This window comes from Aulonocara stuartgranti, assembly GCF_965226115.1.
Source record: "Aulonocara stuartgranti genome assembly, chromosome: 20".
NCBI classification, from domain to species: domain Eukaryota; kingdom Metazoa; phylum Chordata; class Actinopteri; order Cichliformes; family Cichlidae; genus Aulonocara; species Aulonocara stuartgranti.
In genome coordinates this window covers 2,198,453-2,223,167 of record NC_138956.1, presented here as the reverse complement: position 1 = coordinate 2,223,167, position 24,715 = coordinate 2,198,453, and the positions used below count along the sequence as shown (strand labels likewise).

At 37.6% G+C, this 24,715-nt stretch overlaps 1 protein-coding gene and 1 long non-coding RNA gene across 2 annotated transcripts in view; one reads left to right on the top strand and one right to left on the bottom strand.

Moving 5' to 3' along the window:
* LOC309697231 overlaps nucleotides 1–15,724 on the bottom strand; it is a 29,045-nt gene extending 13,321 nt beyond the window's left edge. Inside the window, exons 1-2 of the long non-coding RNA XR_014273775.1 lie at nucleotides 15,517–15,724; nucleotides 6,908–7,017 (exon numbers count right to left, since the gene is read on the bottom strand). This is a non-coding gene — a long non-coding RNA (uncharacterized lncRNA). The remainder of the gene's footprint in view (nucleotides 1–6,907; nucleotides 7,018–15,516) is intronic.
* A 1,537-nt stretch (nucleotides 15,725–17,261) lies between these two features.
* hoxc13a (homeobox C13a) lies at nucleotides 17,262–21,376 on the top strand. Its single transcript, XM_082520089.1, has 2 exons — nucleotides 17,262–18,099; nucleotides 20,176–21,376. Exons 1-2 carry the CDS (start codon nucleotides 17,448–17,450, stop codon nucleotides 20,430–20,432), a joined length of 909 nt encoding a protein of 302 aa, XP_082376215.1. The 5' UTR covers nucleotides 17,262–17,447; the 3' UTR covers nucleotides 20,433–21,376.
* Nucleotides 21,377–24,715: the final 3,339 nt, after the last annotated feature.

Here is a 24,715-nt window from a genome sequence, read left to right as displayed (position 1 = left end):
TGACTCAAAGAGGATTCCTTTTTTTTTTTTTTTTACTGTGCTGCAATTGTTTACTGGATTATTTGTGCCATTAATTAGTGTCAACTAATTTTTATTCAATCTCCGCACAGGATATGCTTGTGAAGATGGAATATGGGGGAGAGCAGAAGTGCGCTGAAGTTCCACAAAGGGATGAATGAAGGACATGCATATTGTATTGAAGAAATAAGTGATGAGATGCTGTTATTTGCATTTACCATGTCAGACCTTTTGATAAACAAAATTCTAATGAAAGTGAGAACATGTACACTGTTACGTCTTTCAGATAATGTTTTGAAATTGTGGTGCACAGTTCAGAATAAATGTTTTTCAAAAACCATTGCATCTTTTTAGTAAATGTTTATTTCCAAAAGAAATGTCTAGAAGTTCAGAACAGTAAAATTCCCGCTTTTTAGAATGAATTAGAAGATAACTCTTACGTAGTTAAACTAAAATACTCTTTGAGAGTTAATATATAAACTCTTAACACCAAGTGTTAAATTATCAACTCCAGACAGATTTGGTGTTTAACACTAAATCAGAGTTAACGTACCAACTCTCCAAAAAGAGTTAAATTAACACTCTCTGGTGTGGACCCATATAGACACTTTAATAGTGTTGAAATCAAATCCGACAGTGTTAATTTGGACATGCTGGATTTGCTGTGTGCCATACTCGGCGCCATCTTGTCTGTGTCTTTAACTAATTTTAATTTGTTTTGTTTTTAATTTTGTCTTAGTGAATAAAAAATTTGCATATATATTTACAGTATTTATTATTTAATTATCTGTTTAATAAACATTGCATATTTGTAAAAGTACAGTACATTTTTCAAAATGATAGGTTTTTAAAATAATTTAAAAACAGTAGATTACTTGTGTATTTTTGTAATTTTATTGATTTTTCATGTATTGAAAGATAACAGCAAAATTCTCTAAAATTAATAGAAAACATTCTGTTAAAATACCAATATATATATTTATATTTTTTACAGTGTAGACCTATTCCATTACGTCAAATGCCTGTTTTTCAGACTTCACATTCATTACTTAGTGATTGATGCCCGTGAAAGCAACAGACCATGGCTCATTCTCTGATTGCCTGTTTACAGGTCTCTGACACTTTTATAGCTCTCCTAATACCATTACAAAGTATTACTTCAACAGCAGAGCCTGCTGCTTTCCTGTAGAAACAGATACAAAAGGTTGTTTGCTTTGATAATTTCAAACACTCTAGTTGTGAAAATTTGCTTTCGTTGAAGCTATCTAAGGACTTGTTGAGATTTTGACTTCCACTTTCAATAGTGATCTGCAAGATTTTTTTTTTAGTCAAAAACAGATTTATATTGGTGAAAGCAAGGGCGGTGAGGATGTTGTTCTCTTTGTCTAAGGAGCTTGGAAAGAAAAGCGTCTGGACTTCTTTAAGTTGCTTGAAGATGTTTCACCTCTCATCCGAGAAGCTTCTTCAGTTTTGTTGTTCTCTTTGTGTTTTATCATCCTGGCCAGGTAAGGCCAGTGAAGCAGAAGAACATCATGTCAAGAAGGTCCTGAATAAATGTGGTTATCCCAGCTGAACATATATCAAAGCTGGGAAAGCAACTAAAGAATGCTCCAGGTGATCCAGGTGAGGAGGACAACTGGTGCCTATGCAAAAACCCTTAGAGATCCTGTATGTTTCAGGACTATCAGAACAACTGAGACACATTTTCTCTAAACACTACATCTCTGTGGCTTTCAAACCCTAAAACTCATTGCACCAAAAATTGGTCCACCCCAAGGATCCGGTCCCCCGGCACAGAGTAATATAGTGTACATTGTTGGAAGCCAGGAGGATTGCCATGATTTATATCAGGGAAACCAAACAACCTCTGGCTAAGTGGATGGCACAACACAGAAGAGCTAACTTAGTCTATTTACACCTACAGCCCAGTGGCCACCCATTCAGTGATGAGGAACTCTGGTTTGAGTGTGGAGTCAAGGAGGCAATATACGTGAAAAAGGAAAGACCATCTCTGAATAGAGGAAGGGGCCTAAAGGTAGATCTTTCAGCATCTTACAATGCTGTGATTGCAGACATTCCCCAACTCTCTGTGAATGGTACTTATGTTCATTGATCAATAGTCTTTGATCAGCGATTGTTGATCAATGGTGATGACAGTTTGCATATTAATGATCAAGAAACCAACCTCACAGCCTCACATTGCTCAACAGTGGTGCTAGTTTCATTCATTATGCAAATTATATCATTCATTATGCATTATGCATTATACAGTTTATAAGGGGGGGGGAAACCTGCAGTCAGCTGAGACTGAAGAAGTCACTCGGATGAGTCACGAAACTTTTCTTCTGCTAAAAACGTTATGTCCAGATGAACAGGATCAACTTGTCCTTGCCAGCCCATAGTGAACAGTCTGAAACTATGCAGTTTAAAACAGCAATAAATGCTGAAGGTCGAAGGTTCTGAAAACGTTTAAGGGCAAACTCATAAGATAATCAGAGAGCAATTGGCATGCACATATAAGAATTGCAATGGTATTTCCACTTGGTGCAATGGATAGCTTTGAATATAATGCCAGTCTATGCAATATTTGTGGTGACATTTCTCTAAAATCCAATCATGTTAACTTGCTGGTGCGGCTATAGGGAAAGTATCACTAAAGTCACTATTTTCTGTACAAAAATATTAAATGCAATACAACATCTAATAGAGTTGTAAAAACAAAACTCCACTTAATTTGCAGAATTAGAAAATACAAATGTTCTGACAACCAAATGTAGTAAGATTTCAACAAATGAACAGTTTTTTTTTTCATTGAGACGTGTACACTGAATCAGCACATTTCTGGTGACAGAACAGCCTGGTTGCATCCAGAGACATTTTCTATGCTGTCTCCCTTTGTAATTATGTTGGAAAACCATTGTTACCTCCTACTGCTAGGGAACAGCTGAAATGCATATGACTGTGGAATAGCACAGATACAACCCCATAGTTTTAACTTATAGTTTGCAAGTTAATAGTGCTTTTTTTTTTTTTAACATAAAGCGATGGCTCTTCTGTAATTAATTGTATGAACTTGTATGCTAGTAATTTGTAGTGTACTATAATATGCTTAAAGAACTGTAAATACAACATGACCATCGTGCTCCAGCTGTGCTTTCCATTCCCATTCTTCTTTGCCCGTTCTGTTTTTGCCCTTTTCCATGGTTAAAATGATGTTTGTGATCTCAGTTCATTTCAGTAGCATGTATATGTCCTCATGGTTTGCTTCACTTTAAAAAATGTCCAGTAAATCAGTATATTCTGTCTAAATGTTTGATAATGTTTTTAAGCTGCTGCTCCTGTTGTTACTGAAGGCCTGGGACAAAAATGTTCAGCTGAGACATTTCACCTTTGAACTGCCCCAGATCGGCTCAAAGAATACATTTTTTTATGGTTCTGAGTTGTTATTTACACAATCTTTTATCTTACATTACTTATCTTCTGAAGTGTTTGAGAGTCTGATTTTACACTTGATTTTTTTTTCTGATTTCTTATTATCCTACTATTGTCTGGATCTTCTTCCATTTCAGTCTTTGCTTATTATGTTTACTTTATATCAATTCCAGAGAGGTTTCTTGCATTTTTGTTAGTGTGTGTGTGTGTGTGTGTGTGTGTGTGTGTGTGTGTGTGTGTGTGTTCACTAGAAGTTGCCTCTTTGGTTTCTGTTACACATCCATTTGTTTCATATGCTGTTTGTACCTTGGTCTCTTTTGTTTCCTTGTCTTTACATTTTGTTTAGTGTTAGTGTTCATGTCTCCTTTGACTTTTCCTGTTTTACTTTGAAGGTTTATTTTATTTTGTGGCCTGTGTCAGTTTTATTTCCTGTATGTGTTCTACGGATTCCCAGATTAGTTTCACCTGTTGTTAATTGTGTTCATGTGCGTTCCTCTCCTTCCTGTTTTTATTTTTATTAGTAATTGGTCTGTCTGTATATAGCCCTCTCTTCCCTGTATCTGTAGTCAAAGAGTCTGCTGTCGTTGCTTCCCTATATCCTGCAAGGGTCAGTGAGCTCCTGTGTTTTGTTCTGTTAGTTTCAGAGTTTATAGTTTGCTTATTGTGTACACTGATATAAGAGTATAAGAATAAAAGGGCTTACCTTTAGTTTTTTTGTTTTTTTCAGTCTGAGCATTTGTGTCCACACCTCACCGTCACAATCTCAATTTGCTTCCCTCAAGTTGAAGGTACTAAGAGACGCACTTCAAACACTGACCAGCGCACTGGAAAAGATCTTTTTTTTTAAAAACAAAAAAACAGAAAACAAACTTTCTTTTCACAAATGCTTTATTGCTAGAACTGCAGTTTTGGAGGCTTTGGAGTGCACTTTTTATAAATCCGCTACTCATAAAGTGAACCCGCTCAAACTCACAGCCCAGGATATCAGTGACAAAGAAGGCAGACTACTAGACTTGTTTTGACGTCTGCACCTAACAGGGAGAAGAAACAAAAGCATAGAAGACTGCAAGGTAAGGTAAAGAAGGGGGAGAAAAACCCAGTCAGGATTTATTTGTCTTTGGACCATAAAATGGATGTAAAACCTGCTGTAGCCACTTGGAAGGCGTTGTCAGCGAAACTGACTCAGTTGGACTTTGAGTACTAAAGGTCTGATGTAAATTGTTTAGTTAAGTATCAGTTTCACAGAGTAGAAATTATCATTAATATTTTCTTTAGAATATGCTAAATGATGATGAGAAAAATCTAATAGGAAAGATAGGGTTTATTGTTTGAAAAGCAATTCATGTTAAAAATCCTGAAATGTAAGAGAGATATAAGACACACTGGAAAAAAGGTTGATTCTAGTTGAACTAGAATCAAAATATGATAACATTTTAAAAATGATGCAGATTTTTTAAAAGCTTAAACGTTTTTCTTTTGTTACGGCACTTACTGTAGCGTGCAGTAAATCGGCTAATATGAAGGGATTTTATTTGGGTTTGCAGGGTTCCTGTACGTGCATTAAATACTTGTATAGGTTTGCATAACAAAATTGTACACATAAAAACTATCACTATATTAAATAGTTTGAGAAGTGAAATACAGGATGTTAAAAGATGTGAAATACATCTTTGTTTTAATCTTCTTAACACATACAAAAAGAAAATAGAAGTACAAGGAAAAGTTATAGCTGGCAAAGACTTATGTTTATTCTTTTAGCTACTTGTGTTTTGGTATTAAGGTGAAAGAACATCCTATACAGAATGCTTGACGGGGATAGATGCAGACAATGGCAAAATTGTGCTACACGAAACAAAACTGCGACTTTTGAACTTTTTATTAAAAGTGTTACATCAGCTGTTTCTTTTTCTTGCCACATGTTGAAAAACTGTGGGACTTATTTTTCTCCTGAATATTAAACATGCACCCTCATGTAGAATGAGAGCACGGCATTGTCCTTTTCTGAGTTGATTTTCAGAAACATACATGCACAGTATCCATCAGGGTCCTTTAGACGGCTCTGTCATCTCAGGGCATTCACACACAGCAATACCGTGGCTGTAAGAACTGTGTGGATCTCCATTGTGGTCTCGAAAATTGCTATGTTTTTAAAAATATATAATTTGCTTTCTTTAGTGTTGTGCTGCAAATCAAAACATTCATTCATCAAAAAGTATGTGCCAAATGTCATGTAATTTTGTTTTATCCCACCAAGTTCCTTCCCCAGCCGACTCTAAAATATCTGTCATTATTGTTGTAATAGTTTTTTATTTTAGCAATACGAGTAAGGATGGAATGTGGAATTTTAATTTGTTAGTTAAAAAAAGCACCCCCCCAGCCTTCTTTTCTAAAAATAATCCAGACCTTTATTTGAAAAGTTTATATGTATTTGCAAATCTTTTTTTTTTTCAACAGAACATACTTATATAATGAATACAGCTTTTTACAGCAGACAAAACTGAAAACAGTACAGATTTGACAAATACTATACCAACAGTCTTTTCACTCTTTGTAATATTTGGTAACTGTTGTAAATTCCACAATTTACTGTTATTTTTTATTTATTTAGTTTGTCACACTGAAAATAAGGTATTTTGGATTTTCAGACATGTACTGTGTCTGAAACAATGTTTTTAGCGTTGTCTAAAATGTGTCACTGTTATTTATTGATTGTCCATTTTCATGCATAAACAAAATACCGATGTAAGATCTGAAACATTCTTCTGCTGTAAGTAATGTCAGAGGACAAAAACTACTAGTAGTTTATGATGTTGCTTTCCTCATTACTGGATGCGTGGCATTAATGATGCAGTTTTTCCAAGGGCAAAATAGGGGAATTATTAGATTATTCAGAAATGCCATAATTTTCTTAATTTTATAGTATTAAAGATGAAATGCTGTTGCTTATGGCTCTTATTATATTGTTTGTTATTGTGTAATCATCATAGTAACAGTATTACTCAAAGACTAAATAACATAAAAAAGAAAAATGGTGCACTAGCCCTATGTGTATACAGTTTCTAGTTATTCCTGTTGTAATTTAAACATTGCTAAAGGAATGATATGAACAAAAAAACTGCATCATATGAGGACAGGGCAAGTCACAGAATTAAAACAGTGAGGCTCGTTTAGCTGCCTCCAGGGCACATCTGGCTCCAGCTTAAAACTGAAGCCTGGACCAATTTCTTAGCTTTAAGGGCTAGCGCATGCAGTCAGTTAGCTGTTTTAGGAATGCCAGTTAATTGCAGTTCCTATGGAAAGGTTGGATAAATAAACACTGAATTGCCTCTGATGTGTTGTACATCTCTACAGGTTCTTGGGATAGACTTCTTCGCACACTGGCCCAAATTCAGCCAAACTAAATGGTCTTTTTGTGTTTGTTCTGACCTTGAGCAAGGCTGTGACCAAATGTTTCTACCTTGGGTCATTTCCAGGATTCCACAACAGTCAACGTAGGCTTGGGAGAACCATTTACACACGGGAATGTGCAAGGGAGGTGATTCAGTGAGGTGTTTTCACCTGGTTTTACTGAGAAAAAAAAAGATTTTTGAAAACATGTTTTCCAAAACTGGGGTTAAACTCCTGGTTATATTGTGAAATTACATTTGTGGGCTTTAGGAATCCTGACTAAAAAGTTCCATAGATGCTTAGATATTGCAATTAAATGTTATTATATGAAACTATAGGTTGGTGTGTTGATGCAGTCACTCAGGCTTTACCAGATTTTCTCTTCTGGGGTGCTGTATAATAAAGAGCTGCTTAATATGAAAGCTGTAATTGTAGAACAATGAAGGAAAAAAAAAAAGCTGGAAAAAAATACATTCAAAAAGTCAAAAAGTTCCATCAACAAACAAACAGCATCGATAGCAGGTGCAACAGGGATACATAATTCCAATTTCTTAAGTGAATATGACCCCCACCCACGATCCTATTGTTAAGCATGTTTTGAATGCGTTGATTTTCAATTGTTTATTTGTATTTACTATTTTGACTGCATTTATACCACTAGAAACAGACTTTTTACATTTTTCTTCGTATGCCATGTTTTCCTCTTAGTTAGAGATAATATCAGAACTAAATGTTGCCGAAGCGTGTTTTTGTTGTTTGCGTTGAACATTGTTAGTCAACTGTTCACAGTCAGTCAGCCGGCCTGATATTTATATTAATCTGTACGCTGTATCCGACTCTCAAAATAATCACCATAACAACATGTAAAATGCTCTCACGCATTTAATATCTTAGCGATGCGGATTATTTTACAGGTTCTCCGGTCGTTAATTGTGCAATTAAATTAAAAATTAATTAAAGCCCTGAAGCCGATGCAGTCCTCTGGTGATACAGAGGTGCAGTTCAAGGTCCGAAATTTTGGAATTTGCTGGTTTCTTCATAAAAATCCCACGCGAAGAAAAGTGTGAGAATGTGGTCATGTATCCCTTATATTAGTCCTCGAATATGTTAATAAAAGTGTTATAAACTCTTAAGTTTGGTTTGTATTTCGTGATTTGTATGAAGTAATTCGTGTCTTAAAGGAGGCACACGTTTTTAAGCCAAACATTATAAAAGAAAATGGCAAGAAATCAGCGCCAAAGAGATCTGGTTGCAAAGTGTTATTATTATTATTTTAAATAATTTTGGTTTTTATGAAAATAGAGCTCCTTTTACTTTATTTGTATTTTCTTTTCGTTTATTTACGTGGGTTACATTCCACAAATATCTTGATATCGACATATTTGATAAATGTTATTTTTATGCACGACTTTTTAATGGGTTCAAACGGGGATAATGAATGAATTCCAGAATTAATATTAACACCACAAGGTTCAGAAGGTTTGGCATCCTCATCTGCTGAGATATGATGCCTGACAAAGTATGTGCTTTGACTTTTGAAATATTAGATGAGGACGTGATTGGACAGGTGATCAAATTTGCAGATTTAAGTTTGATAACCGGTGTGTTATTATTATTATTATTATTATTTTAATTTTAAGTAGTTGGGTGAAAGGGGTGACCCAATTCAGCCAGAATTCGTAATATCATTCAGACTTAAAAAGAAAACCCGAGTCAATAAGATGCCCTAGCACCGAGCTGATAAGAAGACATTCTCTCTACAGCCAACAGCTTTAAAATATCACTACAGATAAGATAAAAGCGAGTCAAGGACAGATCAAAAAATAGATTAACCCCTTATGACGGGGTTGATAAGATTGTTTGCAGTTTCGTTTCCTTTTTTATATTTTATTTTTATTTTATTATATTTTTGACGAGTTATATGAGAGACATTTCTTTCTCGAATTTGGACCCTGTTTATGCACACGGCTACTGTTTTGGTTTATGAGAGAGGTGGAGTGTCCTCTCCTGAGCACACACAGCTCTGTCTGAGCACGGGGACTTTGAACTTGAACTTCGCCTTGCTCATCTTTATGTGCGCAATACACCGGAACAAATGAGCCAGAACTGATTTTGGTCCATGAATTGATCTGCCTCTCTCCTTTATCCTTTCCACCGCCCATCCAGGCTATGTACTTGAAGCCGAAAAACGCACCTAGACAGTGAACGACATAGTCAATGTGTAACTCCATCAATTATTCTTTGGTTATCTATGGTTTGCCTTATAATTTCTTCTCTGTTATGCTCCAGGTGTGGCTTAATGTTAGTTTTGCACGAACAACCATTCTCAGGGACAGCTATGTTTATCTCTTAAACGGTCAAATGGACCAGTATGTATAGAACGAGGGTCAGCGGTAGTTCTGCAGAAAAGATCATTTGACTGAGCAGAATTCAAATAGTCACACTTGTGACATATTCAACTTAGTATCTGTTTATCATAAAGAGGGAGCTGTGTAAAAGATTTCCGTCATAATTAAAAAAAATGTCTGTGTTCATTACATGTTCACTATTTAGATTTCCGAGCTGTTTTCGCCAATATATCAGCACAGCAAAGTAATCCTGTTGATGTAAAGACAGGGGGTAGGTTGCAGGTAGAAGCGATGAAAGAGATCGCACGCACTCCACACAAAATCTTTTCTGGAGTTATTTTAAGCAATGTTATTTCAGGTATAGCTCATCGAAACTGCGGCAGTTGTTCAATTGTTCAATTTTTTTAATTATTATTATTTTTGTTAAAAAGGACTGTTCAATATTTCAAAATTCACAAATTAGCTATTGGTTTAACCGCAAATAAAAAGCACTTTAACCCCTATAAACTCTACTAAGCTACCCCCTTCAGTGAAACTGAAAAACTTTGCTTTGTATAATCAAAGATAAATGACTGATTTTAGAGTAATTTTAGTAGTTTAATGTCAGTTTCTCAAATTCAGATGACAAACTTGGGCAAAAATAACCACCTCTGCACATCTAATATGTTACCTCGGCATCAAAAACACACAGCCGCGCGCTTCTGGTGTATTAGATTATGATTCACTCCTTTCATAAGAACTCATAATTAAACTAAATCTATATAGTAGTTACCTACATACATATTTGTTGGTTTACACATATGATTCCGTTTGGTTTTAAGTGCACCGTTTCACTTCAAGATTTTCTTCATCACAACATCATGCAGGTGCTGACATCATTTTCCAGTCCGCAGCTCCTCCAAACCAACAGCCTATTTGATTTTAAGCTCTTGATACAGTCACCGTTGAACTGCTGCAGACTAGGTGAGGAAGTTATTCTAAAAATCTCTTCCAGTAAATTTCCCGCATTTTTATTTGGTGTGCTAGAGTAAAGTGAGCTTCACAGGGTGGGTTATCCAAACAAGCCGTGTGCATGTTACAACCGAGTCCACTGCTTACATTTTGTACCTCAAAATGCAATCTGTATGTTTCGCCTTTTGAAAATAAGTAATACTACAGTATATAGTGCATTTCACATGTTGCATGGATTTCACAGTGAAAATGATAAGGAACGTGTGGGTACATTTAGGACTTCAAATTAAATATTTGCATCTTAGTCTGGATACTTGGACTTTAAGTGGAGCAAAAAGTAAAATATGTTATTTTAGCTACATACTTATAAAGAAACACTTCACGCAGAGTTGGATCTGCAGTGTTCTGTTCTTTGTGCACGTTTCCTCACTAGTTACTGATCAGAAAGCGATTATTTTTATTCGGCTTTTCTGTATAAACTTTGTTTAGAAACAGTTTTTAATTCAACTGGCAGCCCTCTCAGTAGTTGATATAGTGGCGTCTTAAGCTCAAAAATATTCCGAGCGCGTGTCCGCGGAACTCTGTTTGCATGCTGACACATAAGAACTCTTTGAAGACTGCATAGTGTTAGAAACTGTAATGAACTCTGGTGGCACAGAAACTAGGCTACAGAAACTACTACAAGAAAAACCGCAAGATACCCTTGAAGATTATTTCAATAGATTTCTATATCTTAAATGGCCAAACATATTTTGGATCAGTTTCGTCGCGATAAACACTTTCGAAATAAACGTGCTTAACCTCAGATGACTGTGTTGTTCTTTTTTCAGACCTGCTGTTAAGGAGAATAGCTCTTCAACAGAAAAATAGCTTCTCAAAGATCTTTTTCGGCAACAATTGGGAAGCTTCAAACATATTAAACACACTTCTGGCGTGGGTAGAACTCATTTAAGGGACAGCTTGTGTAGTGAAAGTCTGAAATGTGAAGAAAAAAGTTTTAAGGGCTTTATTCTTTGAGAGAAGGAGTGAGGTGATTAATGATGAACGTGTGTGTCTTTTGTTTTGCTGTCTGGACAGATGGAGCGACGGCCTCTCTTAACTTGAACTTGGACTTCCGACGAGACGCGTCAAACTGTGGATTTATTTTGCCAGCTTTCTCACCGGTCCACCCTCTAGACTGCAGCAGGAACACTAAGCAGTGACTCTTGCAAAACTTGATTTACCACTTAAACAGTGGTAAATCAAAGATTTGGCATATACAAAAGAATATTTTATCAACAACGGCGCACATAAAGGCAAAACTTGGACAAAATTTGGGCCTGCAGTGTTGGACGAGATAAGACTTAGTAACGTGTTGGTGTCATGTGTCGTTATAAAAGTAAATATCAAATCAAATAATGCATTGCAGAAGTTAAAATAAAAACCTTAAGTCTATAGTGGCAGTACTCATTTTGTGATGAGTTTAAGAGATAATTGCGCAAGGCTACGCTAAACTGCCTTTATCCACGTCAGGAAGCCTAATATACAGCAAGATATGTGTCTAAAATCATAAATTGTTGCGTCACTACACCAACCACCTTATCAGATCTATTTATCCGTCTGTTTTTGTGGTGATGCTGGTGTAGCTTGTCATCTGAATTGTGCGAAATTCTACAAATGTTTGCGGCTTACATGCTCCCCATTAAATCGGTGCTGTATTCCTGACGAATTTATTGCATTTCAGAAATACACTTTGCATTGCAACTTGATGACCTGCACAATTTCTTATTCTCGAATTTTGTAAAAGACCCTGTTATCAGTTCAGTGCAGTGAACGAATGATGAACAATGGACAATGTAATAAGAATATGATAAGTACACTTTTAAAAAAAGGTTGTAAAGCCTGCGTTGTATTTTGTAAATCCATCTGGCCTAGCTGGAGCGGTGGTCTGCCAGCCATACCCTCTGTTCTGTGGGCGCGGCTCTGCTTGGCCTCCTTTAGTTTGCGGTTAGTCCACGGCCATGCTCTCATAGTCTACCTGCTTTGGGTGAAATTAAAAGAGTCAAATCTGAAGTAAATTACGCCTAATGTATATGTATGTGTATGTAGTCCTTTTCATGCAGCGTGTTTGAAAGAGTCATGACATACAGCCACTCTCTACACTGTGCTATCCCTGACGCGTAAAATGGCCAAACCTGTCGGTGATTATCCTGAAGATGACCAACTTCAAGCTAAACGTACTAATTTTCAAACGTCCGCCATATTTTGTTACTTGGCTTTGCAGTAGTTTACATCTTTAACCTTAAGTTGGTAAGAGTCTATTTAAGAAAGTATTAGTGGTTTGAATCTAAAGGGCTGGGACACTCCCTGCACCGTATTGTCTAAACTCAATACACTTGTGTCTTCTGTTCACTGTGTGCTGTTTCACGAATACTAAATGTAATTTAAGTTTGCCTGGCAAACATGTCTTCCTACCACTGAAATTAGACTACGATTTTGCAGTAGATTTATCTCCTGAAAACGTATAGGCGACTGCCACGTAGTTTACATTAGATTGGGGTCACAAATGCCTTATCCAGGTTCGGCTGCTAGTATCAGCTGCTCATCCTTATGCGGCAAGACACAGAAAATGCAACAACCAGGCTAATTTGTTGACCTAGGTTCTAGCAAACTAAAAGCTGTACCCTGATCTATTTATTTTAAATTAACATTTTTTGTTACTGTCTTGAAAATTCATTCTTTGTCACGCACCAAGCACTGCACCGCCTAGTTATATATTTCAGACCTTGGCAAAAATCACATGCTGCCCTATGCCCTGACAGTTGGCATAGAAAGTCAGTGATGATGGCTTCTATGCTTACGAACTCTTCTGATCGTAAATTAAATGCAGCTCGGAGAGGAAAACACCAGATTGAGATGCTGTTTTAGTTTTGTAGGAATGCTTTCATGACAGGAAAGCATTGTCCTGCTTCCAGAACAATAGTCCACCTTCACACACACATGCGATTCCTAGGAGGAGGAGAAGTGCTGTATTTTTCAGATGAAAATGTTGCACGAACAAAGATTAATGCAAGCATGGAAGTACATGTTGCGACTCAAGCAGTAACGTGTGACTTACACGATGCTTTCAAGTTAATATGAGCCTCAGTTTCCTGTCATGTTTATGTATCACAATCCAGTTTGGGTCCAATTGCTTCGTCCATATACAGTATACTTAAAGCCGCTAAAAGTCTCCATGGGCTCCTTACTATATTGCGCACATCTATTTGGTTTTTTGGTTTGTCTACGTGTGGTTTTCAGTTGAATTACCAGTGATTTTAACTTCATTATAACATTGGTTCAGCCTGCAGCTGATTGCAAACTCTTAAATATATCCAAGGATTTGCATCATAATGAAACTGTTAAGATACTATTTCATAGATAGATGAAAAATAATTCACTTAGGCTTAGCTTTAGGTTAATTTGTCTCTACCTCAAAAGATTAATTTGTAGGTTATGATGGCAGTGTCATTATTATTTGAATAAGATATGGGCCTGTGGGAAATGGGATTGGGTTGAATGGGGCTGTACACAACGGGTTGGTACAATAACACACTACAGCCTTGTACTGCAGAGTCAAAATGGCGCTCGGTGCATGATGTAAACGCATATTCTTCTGGCTTAATAGCCATCGGCTAAGTCTTGTGCATATGCAGTGAGTTGACAGCGGAAGCTGCAGGTAGGGAGCCGTTGTATGAGGATGGAAGGTTCCCCTCCCCCACAAACCAATGCACCAGACAGGCGCTCTCCCCGCCTGACAGGGCCTGTCTGGCAGGACGTGATGTCTGGTTGTCAATGTATTTACTGCGAGGCATCATTGCTGGTGGTCAGGATAGTCGTTTCTATTAACACTTCCTCCGCTTTCGCAGTGAAGAGTATTTGATTCATCCTTGCAGATCATTCTAAGTTTTTAAACAAAAGTTTTAATATTTAAGATGGATGAATGTTTGTAAAATTACATGTTTTTTTTAATTTTCTGGTCGAAGTTCCCATAAACCGAATAAGGAGAAGTATCCAGAACCTCTCTAAAATACTTTGCTTAAAACTGAGCAGTGAGAGTTTTTCACTATTGTCTCTGACTGCAAATGTATTTGCGTAATTTATTTAGTCATTTATTTTTTTGTAGTTTGGTTAATACCCCTTCAAGCATCGCGACTTTGATTGAAAGCGTTTCCTTCTTTCTTGTCATTATACGCAAATTTAAGAACTATAATATGCGGTGACAAAAAAAGTAAACCCACTTAGGCGAATGAATTTTAGTCTGATTTCCCAGCATAAGAGACAAGTTTGCGTACTTACCCAGAGCAACTCATTTGAACCCTAAACTCAAGTTCAGGGTTCAGTGTGGGCAAGAAAATAGCAATCTTCATTTTACAATTAATTATTTATAAATCTCGCTGTGAATGGGTAGTTCGGATGATATTAATTTGAATTTTTAAATACAATGTGAAACTTGGGCATGCGGAAACTTGCGGGAAATATTTATAAGAATCTGTGTATCTTAAGCAGGTTGAGGGTTAATGAAAGATAATGAATTCTGAAGTTCACGTTAACATATTTTCTGTGGGGCTAATTAAACACTATAGCTAACATGGAGTTACTGGTATCTTTGCTACTTTTCCTTAAACGCCTACATACTATCCAATCTATATATTTTTTTTGCTTTTTTCCCTCTCCTAACCATAAACGTGATAGTCATAATACTTACTTCTACTTACAAAGGGTTAAAGAAGGCAAATTCAATAGTTACCCGTATATTTAAGATGTTAATCTGTTGTGATAATGTAGTGTAGTCTAGTTTTTCAGAAATGATTGATAAAATCAGAAACGGACATTTCCAGTCTATTTTAGAGAAATGTACAGGTCAGATTAACACGTGATTTATATATTTGTATACGAAAAAAGATAGTGGATTGCAATTTTCCTTCTCTTTTTTTTTGGCTTTGCTTTGTTTAATGTTAAACTATCAGGCTGCCTATTCGACCAACGCTACATCATCAGTCTGGAGGAACTGTTTCTACAATCAGCAAGAAATATGCACTTGCATCTGTTATAGTAGACAGCATTGATTAAAAATACTAACAATTAAAGAAGATTTTTAATATACGGTCATTAATAATAAAAAGGAGCTAAATTCTTAGTTTGGAAGGTGCCGGTTTTCTGCCGCGCAAATGTTGTCAAATTCCTGATTTTCAAGCAGAAACTAAATAGTATTTGGAATTCTTTCCCCCTCTTCGCACATAGCAAATATTTTAGAGTAAGGGTCTCCAAATAACTTCTAGTTTGCTGCATACTTCAGTGTGAAGTTCATTCTTGCCTGTCTAGACTCTGATTACGACCTTGTTTGTCTGCGTTTTTTTACCTTGACCTTGGACTTCCGTGCAGCTGCCGCTTGGATGAGCTTTTCGCAGTTGTAATTTCCTTGAGACAAAAGAGCTAAAGTCTCCGTCCGAGGAACAACAGGGGTCCGGCTTCCCCAGTGCTGTTTGCAAATGCGCAACGGTTGCTCGATTATTCCTAAGACAACTCAGAAGAGCAAAAATGTTGATAAACTATCCGCCCTTTACAGGGTAGCTTGTAGCCTGCTTTATGAGTGACTCATGGAACAGGCATTACAAAAAGCCTTTATGGATTCACTGTGGGCCTAGCCTATCGGCCATATTTGAAACTTGAAAATACAGTAAAGTTTTATATATTAGCTCAGAAGTAATTTTTGAAATGCAGAACAGAAGAAAGTGTGTGTGCGTGCGTGTGTGTGTGTGTGGGGGGGGGAGGGGGGGTATAGAACCTGGTGGTAATAAGAAGAACTAAAACTTTTTGAATAGTCTTACAAATCTAAAGGAAGACGCAGATAAAACAACAGAGGAAGAGTTGTTGGAAGAAATAGGTCCGCATATCTATCATGGAGTATAATTAAATAAGCTCTTTAGCCAAAATACAGTCCAGCTCAAAGCGGCCCTTGTTCTTATTTTCCCCTGGTAGCGTCAGCATCCACTTATAGAGTATGAATGAAGTGCACAGTGAAACGGAAACATCACATGAATTCGCTTAATGGTGACTTTGATTGTCTTCTTGTCGTTGAAACTCACTTTGGGCCTGAGAGTGAATCTTTAAACTAAATATATCCTTACTTAAACATATAACGGATTAAACTCTATAAAAACTAAACGCTATCAGTCAGTATGGGCAATTACGGCATTTATATATTTAAATACCAAAACACTGTTCGCTTATTTTGTAATGACGGCGTCTTACCTGCTATGACTTTCATCTCGTCCTGTGGCGGCTGGTACTGCGGTGCAGTGACTGTCATTCAGCACATTCACGGTTGATAATCCTAAAACTCAGCCTGGTAGGTCTGCATCACATACACACGGCGCGCACACACCCGGCCAACCTGTAGATACTTACTTAATTAAGAACAATATGCTGCAAAAAATAATTACCTCATTCTAAAAAATAACTAAATAAAAGAAAAGAAATACATAAAATGAAATATTATAGTTTTCACAATATCAACATCTTAAATGTAATATTAGTAACATCCTGATTATTCCCTGCTGCAAAAAAACAAAACAAAACAGAATTTCTTCATTATATTGATGTGCGAATTAGTAGAAGATACGGATCTAAATGCGCACTTCTAGGAAGGAGCCTTGATAAGAGGTTTGAATATGCATATATAGTGTCCCACATATACCTAAGACCAGTGTGCGATAATAAAGATTAAGTTGACTACATAATTAAGATTCCATATTACATTATCGTTCTGTAATATTATATATTTTTATATTTCAAACAAAACCCCAGACGCAACATATCCACCACAAAGTAATGGACAGAGATAAGAGTTTGTGTCATATGAAGCTGAAAATACTATTCACAAATGTAAATACAAATATTTTATTTTAATTTTTTCTTTGCACAATGTTATATGCCCTGGCATCTTCAGAAATCGGCTAAACTTCACAGGTTGCTTTCGTTTGCTCCAGATCGTGAACGTATCCAAACTCCCCTTTAAGGGTGTGGGTCTAGGTGATTTAAGCCAATGATATGACTCGGTGTTCTGCAGGAAAAACGGTGACACTTGAGGCAGTGGGTCTTTAAAGGGCTGCTCTGCTCCTGCTCACAAGCTCAATCTCGTAGGACTTGTTAGCGTATCACGTGCCAGATTCTTTATGAAGTGGACACACAAGAGCACTATGTGCGCATGCGCTCGGTGTAAACTGTAGTTGGAAATGAGGTGTCCGTCTTGGAGTAGTCGACTTTTAAAAAGCATCGGCAGCCCGTGATATGACGACTTCGCTAGTTCTGCATCCACGCTGGGCGGACACCTTGATGTACGTTTATGAAAAAAGCCCGAATGAAAACAACCAGAATAAAAGCCAAACAATGGAGGGACTGAGCGGTAATTGCCCTGCGACCCACTGCAGGGACCTGATGTCGCACCCCGCGCTGGGACGACATTCTGGCACCATAGCGACCCACCAGGGCTCCGTCTACTCGGATATTTCCTCCACAGACACTGGCCGACAGTGTCCCGCTTCTCAAACATCATCAAGTGCATCTTTGAGTTACGGTTATCCCTTTGGAAACCCATATTACGGCTGCAGATTATCTCACTCGCACAACGTGAACTTGCAGCAGAAGCCTTGCTCGTACCATCCCGCAGAGAAATATGCCGAGCCCAGCACAGCGCTGCCTACGGAAGAGCTGTCTACCAGGGCGAAAGAGTTTGCCTTCTACCCGAGTTTCGCCAGCTCGTATCAGGCTGTTCCCGGATATCTCGATGTGTCGGTGGTGCCCAGTATCAGTGCCCACCCTGAACCGCGCCACGACGCCTTGATTCCCATGGAGGGCTACCAGCACTGGGCTCTCCCTAATAGCTGGGATGGCTACAAAGAGCCAACACAACCAACTCATATTTGGAAATCACCTTTCCCAGGTATGGAAAAGTATAATGATTTTTAAAGTGTTCCGGCAGATTGGAATTTCTGTAGTAGTCCAGCTGCTTGCAGCATTTTAATACGCATTAGGGCTATTAAAAAGCAGGCAGATAGTTTACTTTGCTTTCGTACTGTGGTCATCTAATTTTATTGTGTTAAAGTCTCCGTATCAACTTACCAATGAGCCACGGGAAACTAAATCTGATGAAAAAACACACAACTGTAAATTCCCATGTCTGTCATCACGTGTAATTTTCCTGCATCTCTCATTTTATGCGGAGATATTCATATGGTTTGAAGTTCAACAAATCCCCATGCATTTCTTTGAAATATGCATAAATTGAAAGTAAATTGGAATTCCACGTTAAGGTGGGTTTTCTGGAGCCCATCCTTTCTGAGTATTTGCTTTTGACAGTCATATGATGACAATAGTTAAGTTTCGTCACGTAGAACAGAGAGGAACAGCACTGCATACCTTTGCCCCTTGTATGACAATATAGTGGCTTAGCTAGCCTGCTGCGTTTGGATGGTGCCAATAAATCTTAGCGCCCCCGTGGTGCGTCTTTTGCATATATTAGGATTCATTTATAACATTTGCATTACATACAGATCTTTGCATCATGTCGTATAAATGGTTCAAAAAGACGGACAGGCTCACCTTTTACGTTGTTTGCCATCACACAGCATGCCTCATATCAATAGCATGCGCCAGTATGCACTTTACAGAGTGTTTAGGCTACTTTGTTTAGCTTATGACTTTATTATCTTTTTGAAATCTGTAGCTATTTTTAATTTCTGGTAGGGACCCCATTGCTTTTTAAATGTTATAAATGTTACAAGAGCAAGCCACGCAAGCACGGGCACGCAGACAGTTACGCGCGTACACATGTACGAACACACAAGTGCGCGCTGCCTTTCTGTGCTGTTTCAGCCACACACACAGACTGACGTCCTCTCACGCGCATCAACTGATTTTCTTGCAACTAAAAACACATGCAGTGACTCTCATATCCAGTCAGTTATCCTCAATTTAATGACAAGATATAACTGAATGCTTGAGGACAGTGAGTCAAATAATAGGACATAGCTTTAAAATCCTTTAGCTTAAATAATGTGGATTTCCCCCCAATTTCATGTTTAAACAAGAATAGTGTATCGTAACAATCTCTTGCTGCCAATTATAGGGGGCGAAAAACTGCATGTATTACAGCTTGCCAGTATTTGTGTTAAGATTGCCATGCTTGTCCTGTCATGTTTTTGCACGGCTGTTTTGCATTTAGCTTTACTCTTGAAGAAAGAGACTAGTCACAAAAGTTAGGTTAACTTAAAAAAAAAAGAACTACGGGGAATTAACAAAAAAAAGTGAATAGAGTATAAAAAAGAAAATTGCTTTATATTATGAGTAAAACTAGAATCTTTCAAGAAAGCCTTTAAAGAAAAGTATAAAATATGTTAAACATGTATAACTTTATTGTAAGAATTAAAAACTTAAAGTTGCCAGCTGTCTTCAAGTTAGATGCCAGATTGTGATTCCTGTGTCTTACTGGTGACTGGTGTGTGGCACACACAACCGGACCAAATATAATTACACTTATCAGTCTTACCCCACAACTTGATTACATGTCAATGGGAGATTCGTTTAAGATAACAATAACCGCAGTTACGTTGGTCCACAGATTATCAGTGAGATCAGATAAAGTGTTAGTATGAACCATAACTGTCACTTGATATTGAAAGATCATTTACAACAACTGGAAGTTATTCAGTCACCTCTCCACATGTCAGGTGCAGCACACCAGAGATTCTGACTTCCAGAAAATTTTAACTCTGTAGCCCATTCCCGTCACCACACACACACACACACACACACACACACACACACACACACACACACACACACACACACACACACACACACTCAAAGAGATTGTATTTTCCTATTTTCACTCCAGTAGAGTCCATCCAAATTTGACCGGCCTTGTCAAACGCAGCATTGCTGGTTTTGTGAAATGAAACATTGTGCTATTTTGCACAGCGACTAATATTTTCCTGGAACTGTTCCTATTTTCTTGCAGATGTTGTGCCATTGCAGCCTGAGGTCAGCAGTTATCGTCGAGGGCGTAAAAAGCGTGTCCCTTACACCAAAATCCAGCTCAAGGAACTGGAGAAAGAGTATGCAGCGAGCAAGTTCATCACCAAAGACAAGAGAAGGCGGATCTCGGCCGCCACCAACCTTTCAGAGCGTCAAGTCACCATCTGGTTCCAAAACCGACGAGTCAAGGAGAAGAAATTTGTCAGTAAATCCAAGAACAGTCATATGCACACCACTTGAATGGATGAGCGACTTTCTTGAAACTGCAAGTCACACTTTCCAAATCATCTTGCCATATATTTACCTCTTCCAATCGTAGTTGAAGAAATTTCTTTTGTATTTTTAATTTAAGTTCCATCATCAACTCCACCGACCACGCAACCAAGGTCTCCGATTTCAATTTAGGGATAATGCTCTAAAAACTGTGAAAATATAAAAATTCACTTCACATTTTGTTTTATAGGAATGTACATATATAAATATATAATATTTAAAACGATATTAGTATTTCAAAGACAAGTATTGTGTGTTTCTTTTCCTGTTTCCTTTTTCTAAGATTTCAAAAGGACTGATGATATTTCAATACTTGCAACTGATCAAAACAGAGGACACGGTTTAATGTCATTTTTGAACTGTAGTCGCCGCATGGACAATGGTTGCGGTGGCGAAAAGACATGCTGAACTTGAGACTTTATCGTCTTCAACAAAAGACTTTCGGAAGAAAGAATAATTTTCTAAATAAAAAAAGGAAAAAGAAAGAAAAAGAAAAAAAATGTTACATCTGAATTTCAAAAGCTATGTGTGTGGGATATGTAAAGCCTGGGGTAAAACAAAGGCTGCTATGTCGTTAATCTGTACAGTGCAATGCCTTTCTTATTTAATTCATATTATCTAGTATGGCGGAAATGTAAACTGGAATATCCCCCAAACCTGTATTTTTTCCTTTTATCAGTGAAGGATTCTGTCATGCAACCGGAATGATTGTAAACCATTAAAGTCAGTGAGTATTACACATAAATGCACAATCGTTTCTATCTTGTTTTGACTTCGTTGGTGTAACGTTGGAGATGATCACACGCCTTGTACGACGCCTGTAATTTCTACTTTGGTGCAGTATGTGAACTGTTTTGTGGTGTTGAATTACGTACTGATAACGTGTTTCATAAATAAATGATGATTATGAAAATGCTCAAATATCCAAGTCAATCAGCCACCCTCCTCGCAGCATTTCCTTTCGTTTCAAGTTACACCGGTGCTACTAAGTAGCAGAGACCCAGACCTCTATCGCTTTTCCTCTACAACATCCCAGCAACGGATGGGCGAGTCCAGATTTTTATTTCGCACAATACTCGATTAAGAATAACTGGGCAACCTGGAGTCATCTTGTTGGCAAGCAGGGATGATACAGTGATTAGTCACGATTAGTGCGCAACAAGGCATACTGGCACTTGCAAAGTCAGAAAAACATAAATGAATAACTATGCTGGAATTTACTTCTTTCTTCCACAGAGAACTACAATGGTGAGACTTACAGGACCCGTTTATTTACATAGATCAGCTTTGAGAAACGGAGAAATGTGCTCATGAAGTTTGTACCGCAAAATTCCACCGCAATTTCCATCAAAGTTAAAGGCAGTGCATTTTTTTTCTGTTATTTAGCATTCGTTCAAGTTTCAGAATAACTGGCATTCAGCGAATCAAATGGCTTATCTACCCGCTCTCACGCGAACATTTAGCGGGTTATTATTTTCAATCCTTATTATTTTCCATCCACAGGTACAAAAGTGTTTTGTTGTGGGTCTAACGGAAACGTAAAAACCGGCAACCTTTAAGAGGGCAAGAAACATTGTCTTAATTAGACACCATCTGTACTGAGAGTATTTATTCAGAACATATTTTGCTGATTAATATTTTCCAACATACTGACAAAACCTGAGTAGATTTAAAAGGCAAAGCATTTGCTTTGGTAAATGTAGTTTTAGTCCTTCGCTGGATTCGGTGTACAGGCTCGAGCCTGCTGTAATTGCAGTACGGAGTTGTTCCAGGTAAACCTATACACAGGTTGCAGTTGTATTTAAGTTGAGAAGCCATTTCACCCAGCCACACACACACACACACACACACACACACACACACACACACACACACACACACACACACACACACACACACACACACACACACACGGTCTATCTGCGTCTTAATAGTAGGTCAATTACGCACTGACGCTAAAAACACAATTCCCCACCAAGGCAACATTATGCAACAAGTCTGTGTGGTTTTGTTTATGTACATGTTTTTTATGTGTTTAAAGAGAAGGTTTTGTTGTATTTTACACGCATCCACTTGTTTCACATTCAGACTTTAGTCATGAATTTCTCAAAGGTAAGTTAGGCTAGGCTACTTGTGCAACAGGAAATGACGGGAGAAGAATAATACGCGGACATAAACGGTTAGACACGAGTGTCCTGAGAATAATTGAAGATGCGGTCAGTTTATTTTAAGCTCCTGGTGACTAGCCCACATCAAGTCTGTGATTAAATGTTTTATCTGAATTAAAACCCAGGTATATGACTCTTCGTGTGAGATGTAAAGCGTGAAAACGGTTTCTGTGCCTTTCTTTAGTCTTAGCATTTTACGTCTGAGGCCTTTCATATTAAATCTAACGTTAAAGCTAATCCCTAAAAAAACAAACAAACAAATCCAACCGAATTGATCATTAGTCTAAGTTTTGCTGTGCACTTTCATTTCTTTATGTGCCAATTTCTGGCGCGCTGTGTCAGACTTGAGGCTCTAAGCCGCCAGATTTCAACTTTTGTTCGTTCGTTTCCTGGATTTTCAGTCCCTGTAGAAAGTTCTGGCTCCTCTAATTTACCCTTGACCATGACTATGCAGTCACTTTGACCTTGACATCACAGCGGATTGTGAATAATAAATAGGGGGTTGGACACCACTGCTGACGGTTTGTTTGTAGGCAAACAAGGTGTTATTTCCCAGTCTAGACAGACGGGCTTAATGACATGCCATAAATACATAAAAAGGGGAAGTGTAGCGATATCCTCTGACCTGCGACTCTGACCATCTCTAAGAGCGGTGCATTAACATTTTGACTCAGTTGTTTTTTTCTTTTCTTTCACCCCCCCTCTTTTTTTAAGAAGTCATCTAAAAGTACTTGTTCTAGCCCGTACCTCCCAAACCACCAATGGTTTCATGCACTCATCATGAGGTGTGTGTGTTATTGACCACGGAGGACAGGTAGAACTTTTGACGCCTCACACCAACATCAGTAACCCTCAGCAAGCAGCCATACTGCCTACACAGCAAGAGGAAATAATTATACGACGTCGCCCACAATAAAACAATTAAAGGTACGGCTGTTTTCTTCCTAATATGGCAGTAGGCCTACATGGACTTTGTTTTAGGACATTTTGTAGCTTTCAAAAAAAAGTACACTGAAAAAACAAAAGTAAGGAAGAATATGCTGTGACAAGCATAACCTTAATTTTTAAATGTGGTTTATTTCTGTCGATGAGCTACACTTCGTACAGCGACGACGTGAACGTTTTCATATGTAAAAATGCACAGCTGTTTATATGTATTTTGTTTCAGAACAAAAGTATGCGCTACGTATTTTTTCTTTAGCTGTGTATTTAAAGTCCGACCAGTAATTTGCCACATAAATTGGCTAATCTACACCAGCAAAATGCAGTGAAACGAGCGGAAAATGCGCTTTAAAACATACGCGTGTATAATGCTGTAACAACCATGTTTTTAAAGCGTTTTACATATACATATATGAAGAACGAGAAATGGTACAGTACATAAACTCATGTGTAAATGTATCAGCGTCGCAATAAGCTACACGGTTCCCCTTTTTTCATCTGCTCAGTTTTAGGCCCAAATCGACATCTATGCCAAATATGTTAAATAGCCAGATTAGTAGTTTATGTGCCAAACGGGGAATTATGCAGCATATTAAACCATACAAAACTGCTTCAAAACTAAAAGAAAAAAGTAGCCCTTGCGTTTTGCTGTATGTGGAGGTGTGAAAGCAGCAGGCCACCGTCAGCTATGAAAAAGGGGGCTGATAACCTCTGGTGGTGACCAGAGGAAAATATCAGGAAGTGTTGCAACAGCATTTTTCTTAATGTGTTTTCGTTCATGTCTAGTTTTAGCGCCTGGTTGACATTTTTTCCAGTGCTTTTGACAATATTTGCGGAACACGGAGCTTACCTTTGTTTCATTTTGTCCAATTATTTTAAAGTAAAAAAGATTTTTAAAAAAGGAAAGTTTTCTGTCAGCATTTAAAGTTGAAGCCTGACGTTTAAAGCTGACAGAATGCCATTTTTATCTTAGTTATTTTGCAAGGGCACTGCTGTCTGAATTAAACCTTATATTATACCATCAGTGCAAAATTATTTGATGTATGTAAATGTGTTATTTGATGTATTCTAGGCATAATATGCTCGATCAATGTAAGACGCAGAAGGCTACCGAGACTTTCAGCGTTTAGTTGTTTTATT